We start from the raw sequence: 23,105 nt of genomic DNA on the forward strand, positions 1-23,105 counted from the left end.
GGGAGCTGTTAGATGACGTGTGCTTTTGTTGATGCTGCTGCTGCTCATCATGTATGTATGTATGTACTAAACTTGGTTGCGGTGGGGGCCGTGGGCATCATCGTATCCCAGATTGGCCTGGTACATGAGAGCTTCTTGGGGCCAGTCGCCGGTACTACCCTCCATTGAGTCTGCGAGAGGCGTGCGGTTGTAAGAGTCAGATCGAACAGGGTAGCTCCCATTGCTTGGGGCGCGCTGCGGCGCATCGTGGGCTGGGACATTAGTTCGGTAGGGGAGGCTTTCGGGCATAGGACCGTGGCCAACAGGCTCGGTCAGTGATCCTGCTGTAGCGGAGTTGGCAAAGTCACCAAAGTCGAAGCCAAAGTCGGGATTGCTGATGGTTGTGGGAAGTTCTTTCCGTGGCACAGCGGGAGCCCCGTTCGTTGAGGCGCTGGTCGGCCGAATTGGCTCTGCGATGTGCGGGACGGAAGGCACACCCCCTTCGGGCAGGGTGCCAGTAGGGCTGTGGATGCTTGGCTCTGGGATAGGGGGATAGGAACCCATTGTCGCTTCAGAATGCTCGACCAGAACTGGAGCCGGGGAGCGAGGCATGAGATCAACATCGGGCACGACGGTGGATCGCCGAGTGCTGTTACCCATGGTGCTTCCGGGTTTCGAGCTGCGGCTAACACGATGCTGAGGAGCTTCTGCAAATGGGTGCTCAGGGCCTTCCACGTCACGGATGCTAAACTGAGCAATGGTCCGCAGCTTCCGAGTAACCCATGACGCCAACACCTTACCACGTTGCTTCTCACCGAGACGGGACCGAGGGAAATCTCCGTGTGAAACAAATGCCACGATATCAGCAATAACCTGGTGCTCGTTGAGGATGGCATCGACAATCACGGGGACCAGAGACGCTAGATAAGCCTTTCTTGTAACCTCGACAACGACCACGATCAAGCCTCCAGCTTGGAAGACAGCACTAAATAGACGGATTAGTAACAAGCCCTTGAAAGTCGAGTAATGCCGAAACTTACCATCCGCCAGAAACGATATTGCGGTGGCATCGCTCCACAGAGTATTCGATGTCCATCGGGAAGTGGTTCAGACCATTAACTTCGAAGGTTTCACCAATTCCTCCAAGAACAAATAGCACTTGCATCTCGACAGGCTGGCCACCAGGGCCGATGGGTCTCGTAACCGTGTGAAGGAAGCCAAGATCACCAGTACGCACGTAGGCGACATTAGGATCGCCATCCACAACCCGACCGTTGAAACGCTCCATATCGAAATCCTGTTTGAAACCGTAGAACGACTTGGCGCAAGCGTCCGACTGGATCCAAATCTCACCATACTCACCGACGTGGGACAGCGTACATGTTTCGGGGTTCACGATAGCGATTTGCGTATTCACCGGAACCATACCCGAGTCTTGGATGACAAGAGCAGTGGGATCAGTGTCTGGATCCACGGGGCAGATCAGTCCACGGCGCAAAGCTCTAATGTCGAGCCACAGCTCAACAGGCTCGATGCACATGTAGGATCTGGTGACAACCATGGGGTTGAGGACGTGGGAATACACGATATTGATAGCAGTACGGTCCAAGCTGGCAGAAGCAAAGTGAAGGCGCACTTTCTGGTCTGCAATCACGTTAGCACTACGACGTCTGACGAGCGATGTAAGTAGGAGACGTACAGATATCGACTCTCGGACGGCCCTCGGCTGATATCATCAAGTTCTTCAGCTCTTGCATCTGGAAGCCCTTGCCAGCCATGGCACTCATTGCATAGTCCAGCATTTGGCTAGTAGCGTACGTGTCCTTGATCTTATAGCGTGAAAGGGTAACGAAGAGCGTCATGGGGTTCTGCGCAAAGTCGACAGGTGAGACAAGGTAGGTTGGCGCTCCTAGAGCCTGTGTTAACTCTGCAAACATCGTAGCCCACGGATTAGCTCTCCTACTTACCAACATAAATGCCCATTAGGCAGGTGTGAAGGAATCCCAGGCCCAAGGTACTCCGCACGCTACCAAGCACCGGCCTTGAGCTAGTCATCTGGCAGGTCTCTTTCTGCACCTTGCACATGCCCATAATCGTATCGTGACCGATATGAACAGAGATTCTCCTCTGATCCGGTGTCCAGTAGGTCCACACCATAGCGGCCTGGTTCGAACTCAGCCAGGTACTCTTGACCGTAAAACCAAGGTCCCGGCAGCCATGCGACTGCTTAGTAGGTTTTGTGGTGTTGTATATAGCGGGAACACCTATTCGGAGTACTTGCGCAGACTGCTTGATGTGCTGCGAGACGAGCTTCTGCCTTAGCACATGATCAACATCACTGTTGACAATGATGGCCTTGACATGAAAATCATTAATAACGTGCAGGAACGCCGGAGCATCTTCGGAGAGACGGTTCTGATCAATGGGAGCGAGGGGGATGGCAACGACACCCAAACAGAAGCACGCATGTACAGCGTAAACATATTCTTCCGAATGAGTGTACATTAGAACCAAGTGGTCTCCAGGTCGGACCTTCACCTTATTCTTCAGATACATTGCTACGGCAGCAACTTTCAGGTCAAACTTCTTCCAAGTGATGCCCTTGCCTTCCTTTCCACGACCGTCGATGGAACAATAAGCCAATTCTTCAGCTTGCCGAGAGACACGCCATTGAAGGAGGTCCACAATGGTGTTGAAGTTGTTAAGGGGCGTGGATGTGCGATCATCCATTACTACGTCACGGTAGTCAACGCCTGAATATTGCTTATCCTGCAAGGCAAGCAGTTCTTGCCTTGACATCAAGGCCAGCGGAGACCATATACCACCAACTGGGTCAACCCCAACTGGCAAGTTGAGAACGGATCGTTCAACACCGAACTTGACGTGCACGCACGGCAGAGTTCCAGAATCAAACTCCTTGCGGCACAGCATGTTACCAATCTCCTGTCTCCCATTCTTCGTAACACGAGGAAGGGTGTTAGGAGCCGTGAGTAGCACGCAATAAACCCGCAAGTGGTGCTCCTGATAGAGCACTTCCATGCATCGCTCGGCAAGAGACTCAAGAAGAACAGAGTCCAGCTGCCGTGGAGGACCGCCTGACGTCGTTGGTGCAGTTGATGCCGCATATGACTCCAACACAACAATGGGAAGGTGTTCTTCGTTGACAAAGACATCGAAAGCTGTACAATCATGGATCTTGGGAATGTTCTTCAAAATACTGACGATCATGTGTTGGACAAAGAAATAACGATGTTCGACGATTTCTTGCCCGTGTTCTACCCACTCGACCTTCTGGCGCAAGCGGTCCTCATAGAGACCTAGAACGAAAATTTTGCCCTCGATGACACAGCCAAGGAGGCCTGTACGAAGGAATTCCGGCTCTACTAGGATCGGGGTCGGATTCCCTTCTTCGAATTTGTAAGGACGTGCATGGAAGATGGCTTCTGTGTGTTTCGGCAACGCCCAAAAGCCGCCAGACAGAGAGGGAGAGTCTACCCAAATCTCGCCGATCACGTTCGAGGTGCACAGCAGGTTAGTCTCAGGGTCGACGACAGCCAGTGTGGCATCAGGAATTGGGTAGCCGAAGGAGCCAACACGCACGGCGTTGGGCATGGTCCCGGCAAACTTCCTAGCCTCTTCACCCATTGCCAAGACCACAATCTCGTTGCTCTTGAGGGCCTCTTTGTCCAGAAGGACCTCACCAAGCTCAGTCTTTCCTTGCTCTTGCGGGGCTGGCGTAGGAGCACCTCCTCCGCCCAGTAAGCTACTGCCAAAACCGCTGTTGTTATCGGCTTTTCCAGACCTTTTCTCCTCTTTCTTGCTATCTTCGCGCTCGGCTGGGTCCATCTCATGCGTCAAGGGACAGCCCATGCGCTCTTCGCCACCGAGCCAGTCTCGCATACTGATTACCATGCCGCCGTGCTCGGGAAGACACAGCATTGGCGCAACGATTTCTCTGGCCCTCGGGTTTCTCATGGGTCTTAACCACCGATCTGCGAGAATTTCATGGAACTCAGGGTCAACGGTGAGAGTATCTATAAGGCAGAGCTTCACGGTTCCGAAGTTTGGCTCTGAGTTTTTCTTGTAATGCCGTGTCGCCATCGGATCTTGCTGGTAGTTATAAGCGGCGATCTTCAGCCCCGGATAGTCTGCGGCCATGATGGTTGCCCTATACTTCGTGATCAGGTGGGCGTAGAGACCCGGCGTCTCGACTGCACGGTCCTCTAGCCAGACAGTCGTATGACCACCATATACGGTCATCAAGACCCCTATAATCATACCAATGCCTTGTCGAGGGTCGAGGTAGCTGATGATTGTTTCACCACGCGGCCTAGCCATACTCGAGGACACAGGTACAGTCGAAACAATTGCGCTGAGGCAAGCCATTTGATGCATGATTGTCCGGTGGCTCATGACGACACCGCGAAGGTCGCCGGTTGGCGCCCTGGCGAATTCAATATATGCCAGATCTGGGACCACAAGGGGTGGTGTATCGTCCTTCTTCTTTGGGTGATAGCTGCCAAATTCATTGGTCTTCCACCACTCTACTCCCCGTGGCCAGTTTAGCTTCTGAGCCGTGATGTCTCTCTGGAAACTCTTGAGGTTGTTCTCTGTCGTTAATGCCAGATGTGCTTGGGTTGAGGTAAGGACCAGATTAAGACTCTGGTAGTCCTCAAGACTGTTGATGGGAACAGCAACCACACCGGCAATGAAACAGCCCATTAGTGCGACGGCAAATTCAATAACCTCAGAGTCCCGGTAAATCAACGCCACGCGATCACCACGATAGAGGTTGCTTTTATCACGAATGACTTGTGCCACCTTTTCTGCGCGACTGGCTAATTTCTCCCATGTGATGGAAGCAATTTCTTTGCCCTTTTGATCCAATACCCAGTATGCAGGCTGTTTTCCGTGTATCCGCGCTCGATGCCGCAGAACGGCGGGAATGTTGTCGAAGTTCGACATTGGCATATTCTTGTCATGGGGATCCTGTACGGCAAATGGAATGTCACGAGGCTCCAGCGGTTGAAGGTGAGCAAGTGCCGGCCCATGAGCGAGTTCAGAAGCGGGGATCAACGGCGGTGCCATATTCGCCGTAGGGGAGAACGTATCCGACTGGGAGTAGCGGTGAAAGCCACCACCATAGCTATCCCTATAATCATCTTGCTGCTGGCCGGCAAAATCAGAGAAAAACCCCTGCTGTGAGTCGAGCATTGTCGACTGTCGCGTGACCCCACCTGGCGGCATATCATAGGCTCCGATAGGCTCCTCGTAGCCATCGTGGTGATAACCGGGGTTAAACGCATAGTTTTGGCTCAGAAGTGTGGCTGTTCGTGAGCTCTCTTGCATGGGAGGTGCAGGTTTATTCTTCGGCAGAAAAAGTGAATCGTAGGAGGCTGCCGAAGGGGCTCGGTCAGCGGGCAGCAGCATGCTCTCTCTGTCGTATGAGCCCTGTGTATCCCCACTAACCCTGCGCTCATATCCGAAGCTTCCGTTGTTGTAACTATCACGCCCGTTGGCAAAGGACTGCGAGGAGTCGCCCAGGGTTGTGGACTCCGCCGTTGGGGGTCGGACATTGAGGATGGCTTGTGGAGGATGGGTCGAGCTTGTAAAAGATGAAGATCCATCCCTGGACGTTGGTGCGCCGAAATCCAGCTTCATATTAGGGCCAAAGAACTGCGACAGGAGAACGGTGCGCCGCTTCTGGTACCTTGAATTCGAGTCAGTCCCAACCGTCGGTATATAGTTCCAGCCGCCCAGACGGGCGATCAGGTAGACCATTTGCTAGCGCTAAAGTTTCACGCTCATATCCACGGTTTGTCCGAATACAGATATAGATGAGAGTGCTTACCCCTTCTCCGTAATATCACCTTCCTGGTAAGCAGCAAAAGGTCAGTTGGATCTGTCCACAAATCCGCAAATTTCCGGGTATAATTGTAGGGTGCTAGGATCTCCTTCATACCTCCAATTCTTTATCAAGGTCGCGCAGAGCGGCGTGAAGCTCGGGATTATCGTCCGCCATGATTACAGAAGTGTTGAGGGTAGACAAATCGAGGGGCTTTCATTCGAAGGCTCGGTGATGCTGAACGGCAAGGGTTAACGGCACCCTCATTGCAGGGTCCCTTGGGAGGGGGAGAAAAGAGGGAGGGGTCCGGAAGACGCTGAGGGGGAAACGAGAGACTTCGGAGAGTCGAGCAGCCCCTTGCGATGTCCCAGTAGATGGATGGGGAATCCGGGAGTTTGTCCTGTCGCTTCTCCGCGCCTGATGAGCCACAACGTCACCTGCCGCTGCGGCTAGGGCCGGTGAGGCGGGCCGGGCACGCAGAATGTGCAGCCAATCATATGCCCAGATGAGTGTGCACCGCCACGCGTCAGGAGGAGAAGAGCAAACAATCTCGGCATCCGGAGGGCACGAGGATCGTCCGCTGCCACCACGAACAGGTGGATGTCGACAGTCTTAACCCTCCTTTCGGTACTTGGACCTGAAATGACAGGGTTGCTCCTCATCTCTACACATCATTCATCAAATCTTACCGGGGAATAGGTCACTCTACGCCCCTGTGTGCTACCTTGATTATCCCGTCTGTGCCTGATATCTGACGCCCTCGGTAGCACAAGCCAGTGTGCCTATTTTTATTCAAATTCCTCCGCAAGCCCGCTAATAACGCTCCAGCTGTCGCCGCTTTAGCGGCAACTCTGGTACAACAGCGGTTGTGGACATCGTGCTAAAAACTACTTAGCTTCTTCAAATGAAAAATTAAACTATGACGGCGCCATAAGGACACATGGGTAGATGAAGCCATCATCATGATTTCTTATATCCACTGCGCGTGCTAACCACCTTCGAACGTTCGACCGACGACGCTATCTCCATCCTCGGTATTGAAGACTCCGAAACCAAAAGAGGGTCTCCGCTGTACTATTGGCTTGTCAGTCCGTGGTGGGGTCGTCTACTACTGTTGGTCCCGGCGCCAAGGTTCTCTCAACATCAATGTAGCGCGGAAAGGAGTATGATCATCCAAGACAACGTTGTTCACTTGCCTTTTTCTTAAGGCCAAGTGATATGTCTGATCCATCTGTCAGGGGGACTTACGGCTTTTACCCAACTGAACATGTGAAAGTTCACCTCACATTGTAGCAGATCGGAGACGTGCTTATAAACGAGTATAAGGAGGCGAGTGGCTAGAAACAGTAACGGGAGCTTAGCTATGCGAATGTGCCACACTTTATGCTAATGGCAGCTCTTTAAAAGGTCTCTGTACTCGCACTTCTTGCTGCGTTCTCGAGTTTCTCGCGTGTGGGTTACGACAATGTGGAACATTATTCGGAGTGATTGCTTGTGTAAGAGGCCTGTACAGCTTGGTCATGAGATGCATTCTCTCACTATGGTGACGCCTAGGCAACAGATCAAACCCTCTTTCCACACCTACCTGACTATAGTCTTCAAAGTCATGCGAGTGAGAGTGGTGTATCTTGTGCGAAGCTAGCCTGGTATGAAGGTCAATCAGATTCTTGTAGCTTTTCCTTCCACAGAATGCTCTTGAGCTAAGTCTTCCACCTATACAAGAGTTGACCTAATATCCTTGTTGGACTAAAGTCGCTAATGGCGGATATTTGGTCGTATTTGATATTGTTCATGTTGATCGAAGCGCCAGAGGTTATTCGACCCAATGATTGTTTTCAGCAAAATCATACAAGAATTAGTCGAGAATGATGCGCTTGATACCGCTCCAGCTTCAAACTCGTAGTTAACATGTTTTGTATCTTATCCGAAAGCCATTATTTGTTGATTCGAGCTGCTAAAGGCAGGGCACGGGTTTTCAGAAGGCATACCCACAGGAAACATTATGCTCTACCTAACACCGAGTCAAGATTTGGGCAGACTACTTTGATGGATTGCTAGTATGTTCAGTCAATTTCCAGTCATTAGCTCATAAGCTCGTTTATATACAGTATATAACAGCATTTGATCCGAAATTGGTTGCCGCACTAATAGTAGATCCCTGGTTTGTAACAGGTTTAATTCGAGATTCTACGTTTTCTCGGGCTCTTGAGCTTTTACTATGAGTTATGGTATGTCACTGCACGTAGCGTTTATACGTATAGAGGAGCACGATGTTCTAAGATTACGACCAGGACATGTCTTGATATCAAGAGGCGTGACAGGCATCTTGTGTGCTTTCCTTGCTTTTCCATCACGCGCTGGGAATATAGTTCAGATGTGGCCAGCTAATATCTATCACCAAGGGATACAAAGTGACCGTATATATGGAGAACACGTGGTATACTACTCCCAAACTTATGGCACATTTGGGTTCCCCTATGGGTATATTGCCTGAATATAGAGATTAGTCCCCAAGCATTTATTGAACTCCTAGAGCCGGTTATATAAGATGTAGCGTTTTCTACAGTGGAAGTAACAACGCCTCAGAATGGGTAGCGGGAAGAGAAGTATCAATATAGCTCTTGCAAATATGGCCAGAGACGCAAACTTCTAGCTAAACAGCTGATTCAGGGTCCAAGATATCCTTCGTCAACAGGGACTATTCGAGCAGACTAGGACAGTGTAGAAAAGAATATTGACATAAAGACTTTTCGAAAGAAACTCTACTTTTTAAATGTAAAAGATTATGCTCAGTTTCAGTATGTATTCAGCAGAGCACTGACAACAATCTAGGTTTGCATCTAGAACCATGTATGATATGGCGGGTTGGAAGCGGAGCACTGAACAGTATTGACCGGACATCCAGCGCTAGTCCTAGTTCGGGATAGGGTGCCGGAATCCAGATGTGAACATCACATGACACCACCCGCGCCATTGGCGGTCAGTCCTGCCCTAACCCACCACCCGCTAAGCGAGGCGCACCTCGAATTTCCTTGCGCTCAGCGACACATTTCAGCCGCCCGACTGTATTCGTCGACGTTGAAGGATCACCAACGACACCGTCCGCCACCTACACGTATCCCTCCCTCGGCAACAGGTGCATACGTCGACCAAAATGTCTGAACACGGCGAAGTCGAGGTCGAAAACCCCGCTGCGGCCTTCCAGGTCCTGCCCAAGGAGGCTATCGCGGAGATGGGATCCGTGAAGCTGTTCAACAAGTGGAGCTACGAGGATGTTGAGATCAGGGACATCTCCTTGACGTAGGTGCTTCCCAATCCATCGCGATTTTGATTGTTCTACGAGCATGGGTTTATGTCGACCGGTGGAAAAAACGCCATTATCTGTTGGAAGACAGTGGACTCGGCATGCAGGGAGGAAAACGCACGACAATTCGGGATATCTGCGAAGGGAATCACGATGGAAAAATTTTTTGCGAAATGGCACAGAAACGAGATATGCTGACTCGGCTTCACGTTCAATAGCGACTACGTCCAGATCCGCTCCCCTGTCTACCTTCCTCACTCCGCTGGCCGTTATGCCGCCAAGCGTTTCCGCAAGGCTCAGTGCCCCATCATCGAGCGCCTGACCAACTCCCTCATGATGAACGGCCGCAACAACGGAAAGAAGCTCATGGCTGTCCGCATCGTTGCCCACGCCTTCGAGATCGTACGTCACCTATTTTCTGCCCCCATTGCCTTCCGCACGCAGAACGGCTAGGGTCTGCAAAATCCCAGAACCAGACGCAGAAAGCTGACCGGGTAATCTTTTCTAGATCCACATCATGACCGACCAGAACCCTCTCCAGGTCGCCGTTGACGCCATTGTCAACTGCGGTCCTCGCGAAGACAGCACCCGTATCGGTTCCGCTGGTACCGTCCGTCGTCAGGCCGTCGATGTGTCTCCTCTCCGCCGTGTCAACCAGGCTATTGCCCTCCTGACCATCGGTGCTCGCGAGGCCTCTTTCCGTAACATCAAGAGCATTGCTGAGTGCCTGGCTGAAGAGCTCATCAACGCCGCCAAGGGTTCCTCCAACTCCTATGCCATCAAGAAGAAGGACGAGCTCGAGCGTGTTGCCAAGTCCAACCGGTAAAGTGGGAATTTTGGGCGTATTCTCCGTTTGGTCCTGGTTTTGCGTGTACTGGAGTGGACGGGGGGTTTATTAGGATTCAGTCGATTTGCATGCATCTGCGCGACTGTACATACCTGAAAACAGTCACGGGAGGGAGCGAGATCCTAAAAATGAGAGAATCGGACGGCTTTCTTCTACAGTAGTTGAGATGCGATCATGAAGACCTCTGGCTTGTGAAGTCAATACCTTTATCTATTTTTTTACACGAAAAAGATTTCCCTGTTTCAACCATCGTTCCCCTGCCGCCTCGGAGGTGGCAATCAACTACACAAACGTAGACTCAAAAGCACCTTGAAGAGTGTGACAAGAAGCACAAAGGAAGTGTTCTAGATTCACAGTAGACTATATCTTGTAAATGCCTATAATTCTAAAGACCACAATAATCAAGTCCCCCCGTACAAAGGTACCCAAGAACTGACTGCGGCTTATCGATAGGCCAGACCCGTCGCTGCGAAAAAAAAATGTTCGGGGCTCTGTTATCGGCCCTGGCAACCGTCGCCCGCCTTTCTTTCCCTCAACCAACCACTTCAACCCCTCAGTTTTTCACCACTATAATTCGCAAAGATGGTGAAAAGAAAGTTGGGGGCCTTGGAAAAGGTCGAGGCTGATCTGTAAGTCGCCTTCCACAGTCTCTGTGTGGCTACGAACCTCCTGCCAAAGAAAAGAGGAATTTCTCCCGTCGCTAACTCACTGCTTTCCATAGGCCCAACCTGCAGCACAAGATTCGGAGAGATCCCAAGTATGTTCTACTACGAATAATGCGATCAGATTGGTCAATAATGTCAGAGTGGTTTGCTAATTGTCGCTTGCTTGTGAAGATCCTATATTGAAGACTTCCGCGCTCAGCACTACCAATATGAGAGTCACCGGGAAATTTTCATGACCGCGCCTTCGTCGACCACGGAGACGGGTCTGATCTCTCTTAGAGAATTGATTGATTTCATTGCTCATGTGGCCGACTGCTATCCCGAGATTACGAAGGATTTCCCTCAGCAACTCATGGATATTTTGACGCAGCACCATCTGATCCTCCAGCCGGAATTGCGCGAAAAGATCGTCGGTAGCTTGGTGCTTCTGAGGAAGAAGGAACTGTTGGATTCAGCGACGTATGTTTACTAATGGACTGCCACATGCACATGGGCTGGTTGCTAATGGATTTATTTCTCCAGATTGCTTCAGACTCTGTTCCCTATCCTCATTTCTACCCCCAGCAAAACCCTACGAGCTTTGATCTTCCAAAAGATCCTCATGGATCTTCGACAGGCCAATGCGAAGACTACGAACCATAAGCTTAACCGCACTATGCAGACGGTCCTGTTCAACTTGGTGACGTCGGATCGGACTTCTTCTAAGGGTCTTTGGGCTATCAAGCTTACGCGCGAGCTGTGGAAGCGCCAGATCTGGACCGATGCCAAGGCTGTAGAGGTCATGAAGGAAGCCAGTCTGGCATCGAACGAGAAAGTCATCGTTGGTGGTGTTCGCTTCTTCTTGGGCGGTGACAAAGAGCGCGAGGAAATGGAAGACGAAAGCAGCGACGAGGAAGCCATTGATTTGGGGCGAGTAAAACATCAAGTTGGCATCAACAAGAAGACCAGAAAGAAGTCCCGCGCGATTGAGAAGGCCAAGGCAACTGTAAAGAGGAGGGAGCGCAAGAAGAGCCAGCCGCATCCTCTGAACTTCTCCGCTTTGCATCTTCTCCACGACCCTCAGGGATATGCCGAGTCCCTGTTCTCGAAGCATTTGCAGAACACTAAGTCGAAGCTGAACTTGGACCACAAGCTTATGGTGCTCCAGCTGGTGACCCGCCTTGTCGGATTGCATAAACTGCATATCATGCATCTCTACTCTTACTTCCAGAAATTCCTGACTCCCCGTCAGCCATCCGTCACGTCGTTCTTGGCTTCGCTGGCGCAAGCATCGCACGATTTGGTACCCCCGGATGACCTGGAGCCCTTGGTTCAGAAGATCGCCAATGAGTTCGTCTCGGAAGCCTCAGCCTCTGAGGTCGCTTCGGCTGGTCTCAACGCTATCCGAGAGATTTGCGCACGACAGCCACTCGCCATGAATGAGACCTTGTTGCAAGATCTTGTTATGTACCGCAAGAGTAAGGATAAGGGTGTCATGATGGCGGGCCGAGGTTTGCTCAGTCTGTTCCGGGAGCTCAACCCTGAGATGCTCAAGAGACGGGACCGCGGCAAGGACGCTTCCATCGGCCTTAAGGCCGGGGAGAGGAAAGAGAAGCGCTTTGCGGAACAGGAGGCCGGTGGCATCGAGGGTCTGGAGCTCCTGGAGAAATGGAAGGAGGAGGAGCGCCGGAAGAGGAGGGCTGAGAAGGGCTTGGCTTCTGATGCTTCTGATGATGAGGAGGAAGGCGAGGAGGACAACTGGGCATCTTGGAACGTGGAAGATGATGAGGACAGTGATGACTCGGGCGATTGGATCAATGTGCAGAGCGACGCTGAAATCGACATCAGCGATTCCGAGGATGAGAAAGACGGACCTCCCGCTAAGAAGGCCAAGTCCAGTGAAAGCAGCGGAGACGATACTAAGGCCGAGAAGGCGGAAGAACAGAAGGAAGAGTCTGCTGAGGCCAAGTTCTCCAAGCTTGCAACGACTCGCATTCTCACCCCGGCTGACTTGGCTAAGCTCCAAGAGCTGCGTACCGAAGCCGCCATCAACTCACTCGTGCCGGGCGCGAAGAAACGTGATCGTGACGATCCTCTGACGGCCGAAGAAATCGAGGGCCTGGCTGCTCTCTCTGCTGGCAAGGCCACGCGCGAGGAGCGGATTGCCCATGCCAAGGAAGGCAAGACTGATCGGGCCGAGCACAAGAGTATAACGGCCAAGCGCAAGGAGCGCAAGCAGGATCAGGGCAAGAGTACGACCAACAAGGAGAAGGCTCGCAAGAAGAACTTCTTGATGACCCTGGGCAAGGCCAAGAGCAAGAACAAGCGCAGTTTGGTGCAAACTCGCGCCGTCCTCAAGGCTCATCACGATCGGGCCAAGCGGGGAGGTCGCAGAGGAAACATTGGTTAAGGTATATATGATGATACCCTGTCGTAGATCTATTGTTTCGTTCCATATTCCAGTTGCTATTGTATCATCGAGCCTCATGGTTCATCTCCATTTGGATGTCCTGAAAAGCGTGCCTTTCTGTATATAGAGCTCTTCTGCAATGATTGATCTCTTTAGACATGTTCTAGTAACTTTCTGCACTCCCCGCAACGCTATTAGGAAATACTCCGTAGTCCAGACACTGCCTACTATATCTTCTTATGTGCCTTTCGCATGAAATATGGAGTAATTCCATGTTAGTCCCAAAGAGGGTAAATTGGAAAGTGACACGTGCCTGGCGCGTCGTGGCGCGTCGCGTTCCGTGCCTCAGGTACTTTCCCTCCCCAGCCTCTTTCTTTTCTCTCTCTCTTCTTCCTCTTCTGCTATTAGAGATACTCTCCCCTCTTCCCCTCCACAGCCCTTGCATTTTCTGTTACTACATCGCACATTCCAAAATATATCTCCTGTCAAATCAGAGGCCGTCCTCCAGACCCAAGTGGTCCCTCACGAGCATACAATCAGACTAGGCCACTGCAAGTTCTCCACTCCCCGCATAGACAAAAGTCCCGCCTGTCGCTATCCAGTCCAACATGTCCCCATCCCTCCAGTCCCCCACCACCAACAGGGCCGCCGACCTGGCCTCCAAACGCAGACGCTTTCAACCACCAATCACTAGCTTCTTCTCGACTACATCTACTCCTCCCTCAGAAGACAATGCCAACGTGACCACCGACCGCTCCCACCACCTCTCCCACAACCACTACTCCGCAGCAACCTGCTCCCCCACCCCTATTGTCCCCACCAAAGTCCAAGCCTCCCTCCTCTCCGTCGGCATGCGTGTTCGCAAGTCCGTCGCAGAGGGCTACAAGACTCGCCTGGCGAAGTCCGACTCCAGTTTCTCCGAGCTGGCACCCTACAGCGGCATGCGCAGTCATTCCGCACCCATGAACCTTATCACCGACGATGAAGGCGACGCCTTCTCCCTCCCCTCCAGCAGTCAGGAATCCAACGCTGGTGGCCAGAAACGATCCTACGATATGGACTTTGATATCGACGATAGTGGTGATGAGAATGACGTTGCTGCTTCCGGCTTGGATCTTACTGCTCATAATGCTACTTTCATGGGCCGGACGATCCTTGCGCCCAAGCTGAATCAACAGCGAAGGCGATTCGTGGCACTGCGGAAACATGCCACGATCTCCGAGGGTATGGGTATGGATATCGATGATTTTGAGGAGGCTTCCTTCTTGCGTAGTCGCGAGGAGGTGGATATGGAGTACGGCTCTGTGAGTCGAAACTCAGAGATTGAAATGGGTGGTGTTTAAACGTGTGGTTACTTTCGTCTGTGATTTTCTTTCATCTTCTTTATATTGTCTTTTCTGGGGTATCTTATTAGCCGGAGTTAAGATGGGTTGGGCTGGATTTGGGTGGTTGTACTATCATCTGCTGTGGTTTTGTTTGCGCGCAACGTTCCTTGGGGATACACAGTGCCATAGGCTGGTACTATGTGCTAAAGAACGAGCATGGTGGATGGATTGATACATCATGCCTACTGTTCTCATCATTGTGTTCCTTTGCCTTGTCGGTCTTTTCTATGCATATTCTTACTTGACCCCTGCTTGTTCTACATTCCCGTTGTTTGTCGTCAAGCACCCTGTACATAATATCCGATCGCGACGACTACCTACATGTTCAACTTCCCTATGCAAGTTAGGCTTATGCAATAGCCAGCACACATGCAGCAGGCTTGAATCTGAACTGTATGAATGACAAATCAAAGAAACTTCCAAACTGAAATAAATAGTCAAGTCAATTCTATCTATAGTAGTATAGTTTACATAACACCGACCAACAATCCCCCACGGGGACTGGCTTATCACTGTGTATATGTTCATCTCATCACAACAAAAAAAAACGAAAGTAGTAACGCTCAATCCGAACTCCTAGTAAATTTTTAATTTGTTTCTTCAGGAACAGATTGCCTCAATTCCCATAAACCAGAAGAAGAACAAGGCTGCAATAGATTTAAAGCTCATCCTTGCGGTTAGCCTTCTTATCATCCTTTTGCTCTTCCTCCTTAGCAGGCTTCTTCTGCTCCTCTTGCGCCTTAGCCTTCTCCTTCTTCGACGATTTGCCGTTGTTGTTGTTGTTCTTCTTGCTCTGCTCCTTTCCGGACTTGGCTGCCGCCGCACCCATCTTATCGTAGATGCGATTCAGGACGCGCTCGAGCTCCTTGAGACGGGTGTCGAGTTCAGCGACAGGGAGGGCCGGGTCATCGGTCATGGTGAGCTGCTCCTGGAGAGCGAGCTGGGTTTCGAACCAGGTGTTGGTGGATTCGTAGGTCTTGGAGAGGCTGGTTAGGTCGTAGGGTTGGAAGATGGAGTATTTGGGACCGCTGGGCTTGGGGGTAGTGGTGGCCGAGGCGGTCTTGGTGGTGGATGAGGTGGAGGTAGTGGCGTAGGGGTCTTCGTCGAGGTCGACGGAAGAAGAGGATCCAGTAGTAGTAGATGAGGAGGTCGAGGACTCGGTTGCGGTGGAGGAGGAAGAGCTGGATGCTGTGACGCTGGAGTAGAGGTCCTCGTCTTGCTGAATCTGCTGCTCCATCACGTCAATGACGGACTTGGCGTTCTTCAGGACTTGTTGCAGGAGCTCGACGCGGGCGGGGCGCTCCGCGTTCTCCTTCTTCCTCTTGAGGGCTGGGTCGACAATCTCTCTCAGGGACTTGAGCTTCGCGCGGAAGTCGGCAGTCTTTGCGTCGTCGCCGTCACCGTACAGCCAGTCGCTGGCTTCGGAGGCTCTCTCTTGCAGCGTGGTCAGCTGCTCGGGCTTAACTACCTTGGCGAACTCCTCGTCGTCCACTAGGTCGCGGCTGCGGTAGATGAAGGATTCCAGTTCGTTGAGGGCTTCTTCGCGCAAGGCACGTTCACGGTCGGAGGCGTCGAAGGCGGCCAGGCGGCTCTTGATGCGAGCGAGCTCTGCTTCGGTGGGAGCGGGGATTCCCAGCGGAGATGAGGTAAAGCTGATTGAGATACTCTCCAGCTTGGTTGCGGGGGTGCTCTTCTTGCTCTCCTTGGCGGATGTGGTAGAGGTAGCGTCATCTGCCGAGGAAGTTGTCGCGGCTTGAGGCTCCTCGGGCTCAAGAGTGATCGACTCGCTGGGTTCGCCTTCCTCTCCGAGAGGAACTTGTTCATCCTTGTTGCCCAGGCCAAAGAATCCCTTGACGCCTTCGACAACGCTTCCCTTCTTGGCAGACTCCACCTCGCAGCTGACGGTACCGCTGGCGACTTCAGGAAGGCCGTCGACAGGGCTCAGGCGGATGGCGAACTTAGTAGTGATGTTTGCTGCCGTACAACCGAAATCCTCCTTCAGTTTAGCGACAGAGGCAGTGAGGTTCTGTGTCTTCACACCCAAGATTGGCGATTCGACGACATTCCCGTCGACAGGGATCTGGTGGTAGAAACTGAACTCAAAGTCGTCCAAGTTCTTCACAGTAACCTGCTTCTCAGGGCCGACCTGGGAAGTCGGGGTGAAAAGCTTCTGCTTTCTCTCCTTAGACTCGGAATCCCACTTAAGAACGACAGCGTAGCTCGAGGCATCGCTTGCTCGAATATCCTTAACACGGAAGCTGGGGCTCAGAGCGGCTCCCTTGAAGGCAGCGCCGAACACCGCAGCTTCATCCGCATTGACACTGGTGCGGATCTTGTTGGCAGATCCGCAAACCCGCTCGAGCTCCTTCTGCACGAACGGTGTGCGAATGGCGCCACCGTGAAGGATAACAGAGTCGATATCGCTCAGCTGCAGTCCAGCAGCCTCCAAAGCTTGCTCCAGAGGCTTTCCAACACGTGCAATATGCTGCTCCGCGAGTTCCTCGAACTTGGCGCGGGTGACACGGTACTTGAAGTTGAGGTCCTCTTCATAGAGACTCTCGAAAGAGGCGCCCGTCTCAGTGTTCGCACTGAGAACTTGACGAGCCTTCTCCGCATCCTTCCAGAGTCTCGCCATAGTCTTTCCGTGGGCCTGGACATCAGCCGGGGAAACCCGGTCCTTGAGCTTCTTTTCCTCAACCAGGCTGGCGATCATATCCTGAACAATCAGATCGTTCAGGGCATCTCCTCCAAGAGTCTTGTCCCAGCCGGTTCCCAGAACCTGGACTTCTTGGACGGTCTTGTTGAACCGCCCCACATCCTTCACTGAGCGACTTTGGAAGCGAAGGACACTGGCAGTTGTAGAACCGGCGCCCATGTCGTAGACGATGTGGTACTCGGGCCTCTGGCCATCCGAAACACTGGGGAACGTGCGGCTGGTTGCGTAGTTCAAGCCGACAGCGAGGTTATCGCTGATGAACGCATCGACATTCAAACCTGCCAGTTCCGCGGCCAATTCCAGACTCCTCTTCTCCGCCGCGGTGTAGAACGACGGATAAGTGATCACGGCGTCCGTGATGTCCGATCCCTTTCCAGCCAGAGTGTCAGCATTGGCCTTGATCTGCTTCAGCTGCATGGCCAGGATTTCCTCAATGAGGAAGGCGTCCTTCCTTTCAGCTTCTCCCAGTCTGTTGCTTCGCAGGCCAACCGTGCCACGATCCCCGGGAGCTTCTTCCAGACGCAAGGCGGGATAGCGGCTGTGGAAACTTTTGATCAACTCATTGTCCGCATCGAAAGGAAGTCCGAGCAGAGTCTTGAGGTTCGAATAGACGTCATCGGGATACCGTGCCGCTAGCGCCAAGGCGTCGCCACCGTAGAATCTCTCCGGGAACGAGGCATCGGCCTCGCGGGTAGGCTTGAACGCTACAGCGGCGGACTCCTTGCGCTTCGAATCTTTGGTGAGGACAATCTCAAGCGGAATACCGGGTTTGACGAGCGTAGCCTTCAGATACTCTGTGCCGACATCGATACCAAGAACTGCGGAGCCCGCAGCCGCGGCTGGGGCAGGAAAGCTGAGGACGAAAAGGAGAAATGGTAGAATTAGGGAGAGTACGGGGAGGGAGGTGAGCGAGGCATAGGGCCGTCGCTGGCTGCCGGGAGCCATGGTCTGTGTATTTCTAATGCTGCGAGAGTCAGTAAATCCTTCCGTCGTGAACGTCGTCCTCCACACATTGTCGCATACCTTTTGCTGGGTACAAAAGATTTAATAATTCCCCATCCGGTATAAAGGTTGACCCTTCTTTTTTGTCGGTTATATTCTGAAAGGGTGATTGGTGAGAATAGCTATTGGTACATCGATTAGGATTATTTCAGGGTCTGGAGATGGGCTGAATAGTAAAAGTAGCTGTCGTTGAACTATGAGCCGGTTAGCTGGCTGGAGGGAAGCACATGGTGGAAGGAATAGACCACGTACGCAAGATTTAGAACGAAAGAGCCATCTAGGCCACAATCACAGTTGGAATTACTGGCCACCTGGCAGTAAGCGAGAGTAGGACCAAGAAATGAGATCGCGATGAATGAAAGACGCGATGATTGCACAGAGGCCACGTTTGGCCGACCGGCTCCCTGTTTGTTCTGTTTGCCCCCGCCGATCGGCGCCCCGATCGTCGCGCTTAAAAGGATTCCGGTGCTTCAGGGTCCAACTAAGATATCTCCATCTGCAGGGGATGGGCAATGATGCTACAATTACGATGCAAGTGTGAGGTACATTATTTTTATAAGGCTAGTCATCATCAAAATCAGAATCGCTCATCCATCCTGTCTCGTATGTCTCACGGATCTCGCCCAGCCCATTCACCAAAGTTTCCCGCTCATCCACTCCAGCCACGCGCCCAGCCAATGTCTCATAGACTTTCAGTCTCTCCGCCGTTCGCGAAGAGACAGTCAACGCTGCAAGGATATTGATTTTCTCCTTCGATTTGAGTTCTGGGAACATATTCTGGGGGAAGCTGTCCAGAATCGGGAAAGGTAGGGTCGTATGGAACCTATATGTAGTGTTAACGATGTGACTACATAGAACGAGTTAAGCGGGTTTATCTGACCTCTGGAACATTGGTTCTGAATTAAAATGTCGTTTTCTGCGGAGGATACCCTGATCCTCTCCGCCCGACTCACCTCCCCCATCGGCAAGTCCCCGTGAAACTTGGAGCTGGTTGAAGACATGGTGGGAATTTTTGCAAGCCAGCCCGTCGTAGGTGAAGTCCAGGTCGAATTCCGTTTTGATCGGTGAGCTTCCGGGTCCCTTTTCATCGCTATCATCTGATGGTTTGGTATGCGACTTTGCGGCATCTTCACCATCCTGCACCATTGTACTTTGCAGCTCGAATATCTTATGGGTGCCATCATCACCGGCCAGGGACGCCTCAAAGTCGTGATATGGACGCAGTCGTGTCGGGAGCGACACGCTTTCCATGGCGGCGCTAACCAGGGCCGAGGTGTACCATTCCGACCGAGCATCGAGATATATAGATTGAGGGATTCTACTTGGAGGATCGATAATGGGCGCATACAGCGACGCCTGTGTGGAGATGGCGTGTACAGACCGAGCTTTGTTCAAGTCCCTCTTGAACTGAGTTTGCTGTCATCGATCCAGGGTAAGCTTCACATAGACCTAGAACATTGCGTAGAAATACTCACCCGATCGACCTTCTTTCCGTTCTCGATGGCCCAAACCCAGACGGACTTCTTGCCATATTCGTCCCTAATCCTATCAATGTACTTTGCAGCAAAGCCGCCCCATGCGTCGTCAGAACCGGTGAATACTTGCAGTGCCCGCAGCTGATCGCATTCTTCTGCGAATGGTCTGACGTCACGATCGAGCAAGTCATGCTCTTTGTCGAGCTCATTAAACAGTTCTTCGCCAATGGTCCAATCCTCGAAAGGCATAATCTTGGAATTCAGCTCATAGTCATTGAGCTGTACAATAGAGCGAGGGTGATAGAAGAGTCTGTTATAGTCCGACCAATACCTGACTGTTTCTGCAGAGAGCGTTGGAGCAGGTAGCCCTGCATCGAGGCTCTTCTGATAGTCACTCTGGGGAATAGGCGCTTGCTGTTGTAGAACCTCCCTTCCATCCCTACATTTTTACCGTTAACCTTGTATCACTGGCCGTCTTGGGTTGCCCCAAGGAGGGAGGGTAGGTGAAAAGGTGAGAACCTACCATAAGCCCTGGCCAGGAGTGGCATCTTCAGTCAACTCGTACAAAGCGTTGTACTTGCGGAGTGTGCCAAAGCCGCCTTTGAGATCATATATGACAGTCCTAGGGGTGTATGTTTCCGACCCATCGGCGCCGACGCCTGGGCGAAAATGGACATCATGGTCTACCGGAGATTCCTCTTCCTCGTTGTAGGTGAAGTAAGATTCCTGCCAGAAATGTCAGCTATGGGATGCAAATTGGATGAGCAAGGCAGCCTGGAATTTGAAGCTCTAACCTGGAGGTTCCAAAAATGTGTGGCCAGGTAATTGGCTCTCTGACCGAGCTGTAAGGTGATGATTTCATGCATGGTTGGTGTTGACAATTACTATGTCCCACATCGGCGTTGCACTCAAAAAATATATGCAGCTGTCGCAGATGGTACCCTACAGGTGCTGCACATGCAGGGGATGTCAAAACCACAAAGCCTCCCGGAAGCAGTGACAAACTATTTTGAAACTAACCCAGCGTAATTCAGGACCTCCAAACTGGCTGCAAGTCTAGAACACAACACCCACAGTTTCACAATCGTGGGCAACTGATGGCATCACAAGCAGTGGACGCACGGACCATCCTATGTGCTGATTTCCTAACCGGGACTAGTGGCAGAGTCTGTAACACGTGAACCCCGCCTTCCCAATACGGCTAAACATTGTTGTCCCGGGCAACAGTCACGAGACTGCAGCGCGAGCAACAAACAAGCGTGGAATCGGCGGGATCGGTTGATTGTTGTGGGTGCGTCACCGATTAGGGGATCATCAACCGAGCACTACTCTCCTCTCACCTCCACTCCAGGTGGATTTTCCACGGGGCTTCCTTCGGCACCTACTAGTTTCACAACCCCTCGAGACACGACTGTCATGTTTGAGTCTTGAGTGAACGCATCATTTCTTACACTAACCACCCACAGCAACAGCACATACTGCCGCGATGGAGAATCCATCGAGCGCGACGTCGAGCCCGACAAAGGCCCTCAACCCCATGTCACCAGACCGGATGAATCAGCAGATTGGACTTGGCTCACCCTCAATGTCATCGGATATTTTCAACATTCAGCGGAAGACTCCCCGGGGACTCACCGATGTACAGGCCAAGGTCGCGTATCTGAACAACCTGTCGCGAGGAAACAGCCCCGCGCAAGCTTCACAGCCTTCGGCAGCATCTACGGCAGCTCTTCAGCGGGCTATTCTTGGACGCGAGGAGGCCGAGTCTGCATTGGCGAATGTCTCTGCTCAGCTTTCTGAAGCCCAATTGCGGGAGCGTCGGATAAGTGAAAGACTGGAGTCCCTGCTGGAAGAACTGCAAACAACAAAAGAGCGCCAGGCACACGAGCGATCAATCTTCGAAAAAGAAATTAGGAAAGCGAGGAAAGAAGCTTTCCGAGCTGGCTCCGTTTTGGTGAAAACACAGGAGGAGCTGAAACACGCAAGAAACGAAGCCAAAGGACACAAAGACGAGGCCCAGGCAGAGCGAGCAGCAAAAGAACAAGCGAAACAGGAAGCATTCGAACGCGCTTATGCCATTGCTGGTCTTACAGAGGAGATGGAGGTCCTTAAAGAACAGCTACGGGCCGCCGAGGCCAACAACCACTCGCAGAAGCTCGAAGCGCAAGCGCAGCAGAAGAAGAACGATATTAAACGAATGTCGCTGACCGAAGGCGATCTCAATCTCCTCTTGACACCTACCCCTCGGAGACCCAAACGTTCTGCCGAGGATGTAGCCAACCCGACTCAAGCCAATGTCGCGGAATCTTCACCCGTCAAGGATACCCCTCCTAAGAGGCAAAGGATGTCTGATGTAACTCCTCGAAAGGAGGCCCCGGAGATCACAACATTCGATGTACACGAGGAACAAATTGCTGAGCTGGAGGAGACACTCAGGCGCGAGCGTCAACTCAGAGCCGACGCTGAGGGAATGCTCGAATTCTTGCGACTGGAGTGTCATTTCAAACGTTGCACTTGCCGCCTGGCAGAGCAAAAAAGCATACCTCACACCCATGAGCTGCAAAGCGTGGATACGACAAAGAAGGATAAGATGGAACTCCCAGAATATCGCGACAATGATCAAAACGCCCTTGCTGCACCAGAGGAGCCAAGCCCTTCTCATACTCCTAAAGGCGAGCCCGTTAGGTATCCGACAAGTGTCAAGGAACAAGTTCTGACGGAGGATCCTGCCGGAGAAGAAGAAGCCGAGCGTGAGGCGGCCGCAGATGATGTTGATGAAGATGTCGATGAAATCGTTGAAGAAATTGAGGAGCTCCAGGAAGTTGATGACGACGACGATGAGCCTCCGGAGGAACCTTTGATAACATTCTCACCTGCCACTGGGACCTTTCACACCTTCCCTTCTCCTGTGCGAGGATCTCCCCGAAAGCCCAACGAGGCTAGTGCGAATGATCATCAGTCACCAGCGTCCTATGTTGGACATGGAATAGATGCCCGTGTGATGTCTGGTAGCCCTGCCCCAAAGTATGGGTCTCTTCAGCATCAGGCTCCGTTTGACTCAATAACGGAGAATGAAGCTACTCCAAAAAGCCACCCCTTGCCAGCGGTTGTTGATGTGCCATGGGATCCCGTGATGCCCATTGGACATGAAGCCGGCACCCCTGAGAGGCACAATGACCCAACGAAAGTCCCTTTGCGCGATGATGGGGGATCAAATCGCTTTTCCGACGTTCCTGGTACCCCCATCAGCCGGGAAGAAGCACTGGCTCAAATTAGAGCGCGGAGAGAGAGAGCAAACACCATGAAGAGGTCTGTCAGTGCCAGTGAAAGTGGACTTCGCTCGGGAGGCATGGGAGTCACTCCTGTCCGGAGCGCCCGACGATACCCTGGGGTCCAGAATCCAGATGCAAGCGACGGTTCCATCAGAAGTCGGAGGGATATGAGCGCTCCTATCCAAATGTCCCACTACTGAAACGGCCGTCTCATCACTTACTGGCT

General features: G+C 52.1%; 8 protein-coding genes across 8 annotated transcripts; 4 read left to right on the forward strand and 4 right to left on the reverse strand.

Annotated features, from left to right (window-relative positions):
- Positions 1 to 66: 66 nt before the first annotated feature.
- Positions 67 to 5,193, reverse strand: An01g13170 (uncharacterized protein; the record flags this gene model as incomplete). The annotated part of the gene is made up of 4 exons (XM_059745100.1): positions 67 to 964; positions 1,020 to 1,623; positions 1,679 to 1,906; positions 1,947 to 5,193. The coding sequence occupies 4 exons, from the start codon at positions 5,191 to 5,193 to the stop codon at positions 67 to 69; spliced, it is 4,977 nt and encodes a 1,658-aa protein (XP_059605908.1).
- Positions 5,194 to 6,040: 847 nt separating this feature from the next.
- On the reverse strand, positions 6,041 to 8,798 carry An01g13180 (uncharacterized protein; the record flags this gene model as incomplete). The annotated part of the gene is made up of 7 exons (XM_059745108.1): positions 6,041 to 6,261; positions 6,342 to 6,486; positions 6,549 to 6,704; positions 6,821 to 6,898; positions 7,248 to 7,537; positions 8,110 to 8,162; positions 8,719 to 8,798. The coding sequence occupies 7 exons, from the start codon at positions 8,796 to 8,798 to the stop codon at positions 6,041 to 6,043; spliced, it is 1,023 nt and encodes a 340-aa protein (XP_059605909.1).
- A 180-nt stretch (positions 8,799 to 8,978) lies between these two features.
- Positions 8,979 to 9,954, forward strand: An01g13190 (40S ribosomal protein uS7; the record flags this gene model as incomplete). Its single annotated transcript, XM_001389683.3, has 3 exons — positions 8,979 to 9,124; positions 9,347 to 9,530; positions 9,637 to 9,954. 3 exons carry the CDS (start codon positions 8,979 to 8,981, stop codon positions 9,952 to 9,954), a joined length of 648 nt encoding a protein of 215 aa, XP_001389720.1.
- Positions 9,955 to 10,557: 603 nt separating this feature from the next.
- On the forward strand, positions 10,558 to 13,029 carry An01g13200 (uncharacterized protein; the record flags this gene model as incomplete). The annotated part of the gene is made up of 4 exons (XM_001389684.1): positions 10,558 to 10,604; positions 10,697 to 10,732; positions 10,812 to 11,099; positions 11,163 to 13,029. The coding sequence occupies 4 exons, from the start codon at positions 10,558 to 10,560 to the stop codon at positions 13,027 to 13,029; spliced, it is 2,238 nt and encodes a 745-aa protein (XP_001389721.1).
- A 608-nt stretch (positions 13,030 to 13,637) lies between these two features.
- Positions 13,638 to 14,372, forward strand: An01g13210 (uncharacterized protein; the record flags this gene model as incomplete). Its single annotated transcript, XM_001389685.1, has 1 exon — positions 13,638 to 14,372. One exon carries the CDS (start codon positions 13,638 to 13,640, stop codon positions 14,370 to 14,372), a length of 735 nt encoding a protein of 244 aa, XP_001389722.1.
- Positions 14,373 to 15,072: 700 nt separating this feature from the next.
- Positions 15,073 to 18,075, reverse strand: An01g13220 (uncharacterized protein; the record flags this gene model as incomplete). The annotated part of the gene is made up of 1 exon (XM_001389686.1): positions 15,073 to 18,075. One exon carries the CDS (start codon positions 18,073 to 18,075, stop codon positions 15,073 to 15,075), a length of 3,003 nt encoding a protein of 1,000 aa, XP_001389723.1.
- Positions 18,076 to 18,693: 618 nt separating this feature from the next.
- Positions 18,694 to 20,473, reverse strand: An01g13230 (uncharacterized protein; the record flags this gene model as incomplete). Its single annotated transcript, XM_059745127.1, has 6 exons — positions 18,694 to 18,955; positions 19,013 to 19,201; positions 19,250 to 19,548; positions 19,608 to 20,046; positions 20,131 to 20,333; positions 20,402 to 20,473. 6 exons carry the CDS (start codon positions 20,471 to 20,473, stop codon positions 18,694 to 18,696), a joined length of 1,464 nt encoding a protein of 487 aa, XP_059605910.1.
- Positions 20,474 to 21,093: 620 nt separating this feature from the next.
- An01g13240 (uncharacterized protein) lies at positions 21,094 to 23,079 on the forward strand (the record flags this gene model as incomplete). The annotated part of the gene is made up of 1 exon (XM_001389688.1): positions 21,094 to 23,079. One exon carries the CDS (start codon positions 21,094 to 21,096, stop codon positions 23,077 to 23,079), a length of 1,986 nt encoding a protein of 661 aa, XP_001389725.1.
- Between the last annotated feature and the right edge of the window lie 26 nt (positions 23,080 to 23,105).

This window comes from Aspergillus niger, assembly GCF_000002855.4.
Source record: "Aspergillus niger supercontig An01".
Classification (NCBI taxonomy): Eukaryota; Fungi; Ascomycota; class Eurotiomycetes; order Eurotiales; family Aspergillaceae; genus Aspergillus; species Aspergillus niger.